The sequence below is a fragment of the Manihot esculenta genome, chromosome 18, assembly GCF_001659605.2.
Source record: "Manihot esculenta cultivar AM560-2 chromosome 18, M.esculenta_v8, whole genome shotgun sequence".
In the NCBI taxonomy this organism is placed as follows: domain Eukaryota; kingdom Viridiplantae; phylum Streptophyta; class Magnoliopsida; order Malpighiales; family Euphorbiaceae; genus Manihot; species Manihot esculenta.
In genome coordinates, this window is record NC_035178.2 from 5802397 (window position 1) to 5812229 (window position 9833).

Genomic DNA, 9833 nt, shown 5'->3' on the forward strand with positions numbered 1-9833 from the left:
CATAAAATATCACGTTCTTGTCTTCAGGCAATGCAGCAGCACACTGAGCAACAACATGCCAAAACGAACTCTCAACTTCACCACCAACTTGATTGCAAGTTCTGAAAGAACCAGTTTTGTTCGAAGTGATATTGTATCATTTCTGCCCTCTCAACCCTATGGCTATGGAATTATTGGAACCATACATCTTCCAGCTTTTTAATGAACATTTTGTATACTATGGTACGTAACAGATTTCGTGTTTATCATGGTGTTATAAGTTGATTTTTGTCATTAACAAATTTCTTATTTATCATATCACATATGTGCTCATGCAAAACCTGATACTGCAGGGAGTGCTGAAGCTATAAACCAATGCGATGGCTGATGAATGCTTCCCATTAATCCTGGCTATATGTGCTTGCATGGCATCATAGTAACAGGCTGTTGGCTCCTTGAGTTCCCAATTTAGGTCTGCGAGAACTATAAAAGGGCCTGCATCCGTTGCCTTGTTACAAAAGATTCTATGAGATTGCGGCTTCTGTCATATCCCATAGCCAATGTCCCTCAACGGGGCTGCAATGCCATGAAGGTTGCTGGAGTTGATTTCTCACCCTGCTGTTCTCCATCTGTTTCACTCCAAAGACCAGAATTACAAGAGTATGGCAGCCGATAAGTGGGCTTCTACAAATTTTAAGTTAGAGACTGATTGAAGAAATTCAATTTCTTGGTGACAAAAGAGGACAGCATGCATATATTCTGCATCTGAAGCCGCTGCTACTGTTCGAATTATACCACATTTAGGAGATCTAAACATTTGTCCCTCACCTTGCTGTAATTGATTCTTGGTGCAAAATTGCAACGAATTCAATTTTTTATGATCGCTTCATTCTAAGATTGTATTTTTCCTTTTTCCTTTTCTTAATATATTCAGACAAATTTGTTTGATGGGCTTGCAATTGGGACGCATACATGCCCAACTTCTGGAGATGTTACAAAAACCCGCATGATTAAGCCGAAATTATCCCATCCTTCAACACAGCATATATGAGTTGAGACTTCTGTAAAGAAAAGATACCTTTTCAGCTCCCAAAAAAAAGAGTTATTCATTAATATTAATTGTTTTAATAACCATTAACTATTTTACTAATTAAAACTATTTTGATTATAATTAATCAAAAATTAAAAAAAATAATTTTACATAATTGACTTTTTTCTATTGTTAATATTAGTGATTTAGTCAAGTTAAAATACTGAATGCTAATTTAAAAATGATTGCTGAACAGTGGCCAAAGCCTATAAATGGTACAACTAAGCAATGTGATGTGCATGGGCAATACTTTTCTGCTGAATCGTACCCAACCTTTTGACTCTATGAATTCCAGCCCATCTTCCAATGTTTAAATCCCAATTACTTCATATGATTTAGATTGAAGAGGACATCAAAAATCAAATCAAATATTCTTTTTTCACTGCTTTACAACCTATACTTTGGATGGCTCTTGAAAAATATGATATAACAGAACTGCCAATCCATTTATCTTTTGGCAACCACATAAATTTATCTATTAACATTTGTTTGGAGGTGGGTTAAATGTTTGGAGGGGGTTAAATTTATCTAATTTCCTTTACTTTTAAATTACTTGTCACTACCATCTTGAACAAGTGTATATACCCGGTGCCTGGTAGCTACCTGTTACTTGTTAAGGAACAAGTCAAGAGGCTAGTGCTCATGCTCTGATGAAAAATCCAGTTTCCACCCTCTGTAATCTACTCTAAATTTCACTTTTTTGAAAAAGGAAGATTGAAAATTTCTATGATTTGTATATACAACACCAAAGAAGGTGAGAGCCATCGTGTTTAATAGGCTTTCACAAAGAAGATTTGAGTTGAGTGCATGAACTCTGATGAAACAGCAACACAAGCATTGGAGCAAGGAGAACGTGCATACCCAGCTGAAATTTCAAGGATTCTCCGATGATCAGATACACACACACCCCCTCTCTCTCTGTGATTCTCTGTTTTTTTTTTTGTACGGCGACATAAGACCAGCTGTACTATAGTCTTTGCTCTGTTCTAGCTGCAGTTGTTGACCTCTCATTTCGCTGATTTGATTTGGAAACTAGCTGTGTTCTCTATCATACCCCCATTAACTCGTGAACTGATGGGAGAACTGTTATTAAGACAGGAGTAGTTGCTTAATCTCATTGCTTGCCTGGTGGGGCTGTTTTTTCTTGTTAGCTAGTTCATTCAAGTCCTGATTATAACTTAACACTATCATTAAAAGACAGTACACTACAAAAATCCAAAGGTTTCAATTTTATTTCTTTTCTCATCTGATCATTCGTATCATTTTCTGAAGCTAAGTGTCTTCCTCTACTCCATTGATTTTAAATCTAATACTTTAACGGGAATTTATTCCTATATTAAAATTGTTAATTTTGGCAACCTTTATAATGTGGTTTAGTTACATTTTTTAATAGTTTAAGCTGTGTAAAATGATAATACATGACGTTACCCAATTTCCAAACAATAATTAAATATATATTTTTTTAATCAAAAATTGATTTTGCTTCAGTCCCCTTCACACTTCATAACAGTTAAAAGGTGCACAACATTATATAACTGTGCCTGGCGAAGCTGGTTCACTGTCTCTAGGACTTCACTTCTCTCTCTCTCTCTCAATCTCTCTAAGATGATTTGCATGATTAAACAATGATTAGCTGGAAAAAGCCTTTTGATTACTGTTTCTCTTTCTTGGGTTTTGTCTGCTTTCCTTAAAGCTCACCAATTTCTAAAGTATTACACAAAAGTGTATTGAAAGTCTGCTGTTCTTTTGATGGGTTAAAAGAGAGCGAGCAAACCCTGGCTGCTACAGAAGCTCTTAGTTCTGCCAAGTATTTTGCCCCAGTAGCCCTGGTCGTGGTTCCTCTAACACGAAACCTGAAGCACTTCTTGAGCAATACATCTGCTCAGGTCCTTTCTTGATTTCAATATTCAACAATGAAGCGGTTCAGTTCCTCAGATTCATTTGCTGCTTTAGTCTCCATCTCTTCTTCCAAAGGTAAACATCTTATATTTTTCAAGCGTGCTTAAGTAATCATTCACCTCATAAACAACTCATATGGAAATGATCTTGTTATTTCAGAGGAGAAGACTCAAAAATCAACACAAGAATACACTAGAGAGTTTCAAGCAATGTTAGATAGCCTAGAGGAAGAAGGCCACTCTGAGGAAGCTATTCATGCTACTGAGAAGAAAAGAAGGTTAACCCTGGAGCAAGTTAAGGCCTTGGAGAAGAGTTTCGAGGTGGAAAACAAGCTTGAGCCAGAGAAAAAGCTGAAATTAGCAGAAGAATTAGGCCTCCAACAACGACAGGTAGCGATTTGGTTCCAAAACCGCCGTGCACGTTGGAAGACTAAGCAACTAGAGAGAGAATATGTGGCCCTCAAGGCCAATTATGAAGCTTTAAAACTTAATTACGATAATCTTGAACGACAAAACGAATCTCTAACTCTGCAGGTAGAGAACCAATAGAGTGAAGTATATGATAGAATTTGATTAAACAAATGGGTTTCTTATTTTCTGCTGGTACTTGAATTGCAGATAAAGGAATTGAAGGCAAAGCTCAGGGAAGAAAATGCAGAGAGCAGTCACTCTGTCAAAGAAGAGACCCCTGTTTCAGAGTCAGAGAACAACGTTTCAGTGCATAGTCAGAGCCATGAATTCAGTGACAATAACAATTCCAGCCCAACAATTAAAGACCAGAGCGATTGTTTACCTTCACATGCATTGATGAATTGGATTCAGTTAACTGAATCAAGAACCATTTTGGGTAATGGGTTTCAAGTATATCAGCCCCATGTTGTGAAAATAGAAGAGCAAAATCTGTTCAATACAGAGGAATCCTGCAATTTCTTTTCAGTTGATCAAGCTCCCACCCTGTACTGGCACTTTCCTGAGCAGTAAAAACTAGTTTAGGACTCAGAAAGCAATAAATTGGTGGATTGGGACTTCATTCTTGCTCTGGCATTGCAGCAGATGGGGAGAACTGTGAAGTTTACACAATTTGCCTCTGCGTAAATAAGATAATGTTCATTAAGTCACTTTCTGTCAAGTAACAATTCTATATTAATCAGTGTTCTTTACTGTTTATTTGAATATAAAGAAGCTTGTACTTTTTCTTGTAAGTTGCTTTCCACTGACTAATAATAGGATTACAGGACTCCACCAAAGAAATGATGCCCCACCCACCGGTGTTCTTACAGTCTTCTCTTGTTTGTACTTTTAAACGTGGTAATTGGCCAATTTCTTATGCATCTATGAGAAAGGGGCAAATTACAATGTAAATGAATACTATCCGTTCATATCTTTATCATCACCAACACAATTCATGTACTATAATAACTAAAAGATAATTAGCATCTTAATAGCCAGCACAAAGACAGGACTCATTAGAAACCAGCCCAGATGATGATTTTGGCTGAAAATTTGATTTTGAATTAAAGGAGGAACTATTAAAAATAAAAGGTGTAAACTTTTGGCCTTTTTTGTTTTCCCCCTTGTTTGATTTCCCTTCTGTCTTGTTCTTCTGATGAGCAAACTGACAGACCATGTGGTTGGTAAGTGGTGGATTCTGACCTGTAGGTAACAATAATTAATCAATAGCAAGACGCAAAACTCTGCAAAGAGCTCTTATTTTATTGGTACAATTCAGAATCTAGACTCTATAAAGGACATAGCTCTGCTCTAAATTTTAGACAAGTCCCTTCCCCAAGCAACCAACCTTGCACATTCTTGACAGCGTACATTCATTCAAGAATGACAACCATCTGAAAAACTTTCCTTTTTCTTTGCCTCAGAACAATCATCGGACTCCAATTACAACGTTTTTGAAAACCCAGAACAAGAAATTCCCATCGGTGATTGAATTGAATAAAATTAAAACAGTAGCTGTTGCTTTGACGAAGCAATTTACTAGGCTTAAAGCGTATGGTCATTTTCCAATTTTCTGTAGATTTTGGAGTGGGAAAGAGACAGAACAAAAAGCTGCTGTGACTCTTAGCACATCCATGTCCTTTTCACGTCAGAAAAAAGGGTCCCATTATGTCACCCATGTTTGACTGTTAATGCTCTATGGAATCTAGGTAGCTAGATTGCTATGACGTTTTGTGGCAATCCCTAGAAAGTAGAAAGCAGAAATCCACCAACCCCTATTAGCCCAAATTCCAGGCACAGCCTTTGAGTAACGCACCCGCCAACTCCCACACAGGAACCACCAGTTCTCTCTGCGAGGGTGCTTTCATTTCCCCTCGGGATTGAGATTGATTAATATGAAATTTATTTAAAAGAATTGCACATGTTCATATCCAAATTGGTAGTCTACATCCACAAGCAAAAGAGAGCAAAATTCAGAATCAAACAGTGGCAGGAGAATTTTTATTACAGTTATTTTTTTTATTGGGTTATTATCAAATATATAATTAGCATAAATTCAAATTTCTTATGTCCCCTTTGTGGGTTCTTAGGACTAAAATTTATCCAAAAGGGAATGCTGCTTTCTCCATCATAGCTTTCAGTTATACTACTGGCTCTACATGTCCCCACTCATGGATTATTAATTAAAAAGGTTAAAAGGGTTTATTTTCTTTTTCTTTTTTTTATTGTTTTGCTAACTTGTGATTTGGTGTAGAAGGAAAGGGATAAGTTTCCTGTCTATATTTATCTCTAATTTGGAAAATGCTAAAAGATAATGACATAAAGCTTTCTGAGAAAGATGGATGTAAGTTCTTGAAGAAGGTGATGCTGACCTATCATCCTTGAAACTGCTCAAGATAAGCCATTTTTTGGATATGGCTTTCAAAATCATTATACTTCTTTTTTTTTTTTCTTTTTGCCATTTATTTTTTATATATTAATTAAGAGGCAGCTTTACTTCATATATGTTTTTTAATTGCAATTTATTGTAAAATTTAGAGTAGAGATTTTGCAGAACTTAGATTTAAAACAAATTTAACTCTTCAAAGCTAGAGTCCTCAAATTCTAAAAATTACTGAATATTCTTTTAATAAATATACAAGTAGCTGGATAATAATAAAAAATTTCCCCTCATTGATTCAAATCACAAATAAGAATGGAAGTTGAGTTTTTTTTTTTTTATGATTATAGTTGAATATTTAAATTTAAAATTTCACTATTTTAAAAAATAATTTTACGAGTAAAAAAGCAGGCACTTTTCCATTTGAGAGCTAGAAACTTGCAAATTTTTAATTTAATTGATTTTTTTTTATCATTTGAAAATTTTAATTTTTAATTAAAATAAGTTCATTTTATAAATATAGAACTTATAATAATAATGTGTCTACATGAATATTTCTTATATATAATTTATTCAAATGAAGTGTATCAATTTGCTTTCAGCTATAGAAAAATGCTTTCATACGTAGGTTTCGATTTAAGAATTTTCATTGGATGGAAAGTTAAAAAGAAAAAATAAAATAAAATAAAAGCCAAACCCATAAACAACCTAGGCAGCCACCTGTAGATCTTGGGCTTTTGCCCCAAAGTAGTGGGGCACCCCCTACCTGCACCCGAACCCGGACCCGCACCTTCACCCTACCGATTTCCAATTTGCACCTATGATTCTATTCTGCAGAACAGAGAACGGAGAACCCTCAAAAAACCCTCTGGAATTCACTCTCTGCTTCGTTACTGTGTCAAATTCTGTGATATAGTAAGTATCTCTTTCTCTTGAGCTTTTATAACCTGTCAAAATTGTTTCAATCTCTTTGACATCCGTTAATAATTGCTAAAAATTGCCGTGATTTGGCCTCTTAGCTCCACCGATTAGTTTATTTGCCAAAAAATGCCGTTGGGACTGATACTGGGGATAGGGAGGGCGATGCGGAGGAAGCGAACGTCCTCATTGGATATTCTATCGTCAAAACGCGCCCCTCGCGATTACTACAAGGGGAAGAATTGCAAGCCTACCGGTTTTCACACTCGTAAAGGTTCCATTTTTTTATTTTTTGCTTTGTGTAATATATTGACCTTCCTGTTCTCTTCTTCAGAATCTTTATTTACCTTTTGACGGAAGCTTTAAATTGGTCTGATGTGAATTGTGGGGTTGTGCATGCCAAATGTCTGTATTAATGCTCACCAGGTGCTTGCTTAAATGCATCTTGGTGCAATTTGAAACTCAAGATTCATTGGTCTAATTTTTGTCATATCATTAAAGCTGATTGAGATGGAGCCTTTTCAGTAACTTGAGCTGAGTTAGCCGGGCCTTAAGTTGTCGCCACTTATTGTTTCTAACCAAACTGCATGCTGCAGGTGGGTACGTTATTGTGCCTGAGAAATTGCCCAACTATGTAGTCCCTGATTTGACCGACTTCAAGGTAAATTATCCCATCCATCTCTTTAATGTTTCTAGAGGACGGGTGTTTAGCACTTGGTATCCAATATCTAAATCAAATGGCATCTTAATAATGTGCCAATTGAGGAATTTTATTTGTTCTCCTTTATAATTTTTGCTGGTCTCTTTTGAATGTTATGGATTTAATTTGGTTAAACAATAATTTCAAAAGCTGTCAATTGAGGAAGGAGTGCTACTCTTTCCCCTCTCTTTTTAGAAGAAGCATTAAGCATTTTTCTTTTGTCGAGTGGGGAAATTTATTAACAATGAGAAACGTGTATCTCTCTGCCCCCTCCCCCCTCCCCCCCTCTTCCTCTGGAGTATTATACTGTGCACATCTGCTATACACAGAAGTTAGCATGAGAACCAAGAATATGGGTAGTGTTCGCAATTCATGGTCAAATTACCAAAACAACAAAAGGGTCCTCCTTTCCATGATTTCTTAATTCTTTTGGCTGGACTTTGGAAGTAGGAGATGGAGATTGATAAGCTATTTGTATTTCTGTTGGTGAGGATTTTCCTCTTTTGCTTTCAGCTAAAGCCTTATGTGTCTCAATGTCCAAGAGAAGTTAAAACAACTGAATCTTCTGAAGCTGCCAAGTAAAATAAATGGGACGAGAACAAGTATGCAATCTCTTTGCGTCATTGTCCATCTGCCACTGTGTTGATCCAGACTCAAGTCGAACGTTATCTGACATTGCCATTGTGAAGTGTCTTTGAAGAAATGAGAGCTAGTGTTGGTTTCTGTTTCTTGCTCGTTAAACTTAACTAACAAGTTGTACTTGCCTTTTCAACTTTGATGGCTTAATATATATGTGTGGTAGCAATAATTGGAAGAATCTTGTGCTAGAACTCCTACAGATTCATGTTCTCTTCATGATCAAAATACATCCAGCCCCATAAGAATGAATTGAAGTTTTTCGTTGATATTGGCTTTCTGTGGGTGTTGAATAATGTTGTAGTTTAATTTAGTTATCAGGTCCAGTGATTAATGTATGTGAACCAGTGGCCTGCTGGTTGAACTGGTGATCTGGGCACTAAATCAGATCTAAATTTCAGGGAAGCATGATAACAAATTGACCTTAAAAAATTAAAGCGACGTGGCCGGTTTTTCATTCAACTTTCATGATTTTTTAATTAATTGGAGAATTGACCCATCATCTTCAAGAAAAAAAATGATGAGCAGCCTCATTGATCAATCAAGCCTCGATAATTGTTGTGTATTATTTGTTATTGAAGAATAATTATTGAATGGAGTAATTCTATTAAACGATGAATCAACATGGAACTTAGAAACCGGTGTGATTGTGGCTGGTGTAGGCCGTGAGGACACGCTTAGAAGCCTTATAGGAGATTGAATTTAGAATTTAAACACCTAAAAGAACAGTTTGATTTGGATTAAGCTGAAAAAAGCTTGGACATCGTCTGGTATTCTGGTTCAAATTTTCAACCATTAAATCTGATTAAATCAAATCGAATTATTAAACTGAAACCAGCGGCCCAAACTGTGGTCAGCCTAGGCTGTAACACCTTATAATAAAATTTATTCCTGCACTTCCCTGTGGCCCAACAAAGGCAAGCCACTTCACTCGTAAGTCAGTAACTTCATATTTTAAATGTGTAGGCACACACAGATGCGCCAGCCAATACAATCATTTAATATTCAGAAAAAAAAAAAAACAATCATTAAATAGAAGAGGACATAGTTCGGGATTGGTATTGAACTCATATTTGATGCAAACCTGGCAATCATAGCATGCTCATAAATAAATAAAATAAGTTCAATTGATTCCACCTCTTTGCCATAAATCTGACAAAATGGGAGATAATCAAATTCCTTTTCGCAATTGTTTCTTTGATGGAATAGCATTATAACAGCAACCCACTGAAGAAAAGTGTGATTTTTAGGAGATGCCTTTATCTTCCAGTTCTGATGCCATAGAGCTGAACTGAAACCAACTATTAATGTAGTTCGAAGGCTGCAAGCTGAATCAGAATCCTGGAAAGATCATTGTTCATGATTTCCCTATTTGAATGTAAAATCTTCTCCTTATATATATAAAAAAAATTACAAAAAAAACTATATATATATATATATATATTTATTTTATCAATTTTTTACTTTAAAATTTATAATTTATTTCAGAATATATAATTTAAAATCTTATAGTATCTTAGCGTTAGTGGTGACCGCTGGATTTCTTCACTATAGTCTAGGGCCAGGCCCATGACAATAACCCATTATTTGGAAGCTCTCAAGTCTCCCGCATGAACCCAGTCCGGCCCACTCAGTCTTGAAACCGGGCTCCATCTCAGTTTCTCAATTAGGCCCGCCCAGTCCGTACGGCTCATCAAACAGATCCTCTTTGGATTCAGTTTTAATCTTATCTTCCGGCTCAACTCGGAACCTAGAAGGAGACCGACCCACCCATCCGGTGGG

The 9833-nt window shown here is 36.1% G+C and overlaps 2 protein-coding genes across 2 annotated transcripts; both read left to right on the top strand.

Moving 5' to 3' along the window:
- The first annotated feature begins 2617 nt into the window (after nt 1-2617).
- Nucleotides 2618-4169, top strand: LOC110606092 (homeobox-leucine zipper protein ATHB-6). The gene is made up of 3 exons (XM_021744843.2): nt 2618-3043; nt 3128-3501; nt 3586-4169. The coding sequence occupies exons 1-3, from the start codon at nt 2983-2985 to the stop codon at nt 3946-3948; spliced, it is 798 nt and encodes a 265-aa protein (XP_021600535.2). The 5' UTR covers nt 2618-2982; the 3' UTR covers nt 3949-4169.
- Nucleotides 4170-6519: 2350 nt separating this feature from the next.
- LOC110606049 (39S ribosomal protein L41-A, mitochondrial) lies at nt 6520-8320 on the top strand. The gene is made up of 4 exons (XM_021744784.2): nt 6520-6712; nt 6817-6989; nt 7312-7376; nt 7929-8320. The coding sequence occupies exons 2-4, from the start codon at nt 6845-6847 to the stop codon at nt 7995-7997; spliced, it is 279 nt and encodes a 92-aa protein (XP_021600476.1). The 5' UTR covers nt 6520-6712; nt 6817-6844; the 3' UTR covers nt 7998-8320.
- Nucleotides 8321-9833: the final 1513 nt, after the last annotated feature.

Bases quoted from the DNA above. Each gene is read 5' to 3' on its own strand.
- LOC110606049 (XM_021744784.2), top strand. From the start codon at position 6,845: ATGCCGTTGGGACTGATACTGGGGATAGGGAGGGCGATGCGGAGGAAG. The intron at 6,990-7,311 runs GTTCCATTTTTT...TGCATGCTGCAG, and splicing joins CGGTTTTCACACTCGTAAAG to GTGGGTACGTTATTGTGCCT. The intron at 7,377-7,928 runs GTAAATTATCCC...TTTTGCTTTCAG, and splicing joins CTGATTTGACCGACTTCAAG to CTAAAGCCTTATGTGTCTCA.
- LOC110606092 (XM_021744843.2), top strand. From the start codon at position 2,983: ATGAAGCGGTTCAGTTCCTCAGATTCATTTGCTGCTTTAGTCTCCATC. The intron at 3,044-3,127 runs GTAAACATCTTA...TTGTTATTTCAG, and splicing joins CTCCATCTCTTCTTCCAAAG to AGGAGAAGACTCAAAAATCA. The intron at 3,502-3,585 runs GTAGAGAACCAA...CTTGAATTGCAG, and splicing joins ACGAATCTCTAACTCTGCAG to ATAAAGGAATTGAAGGCAAA.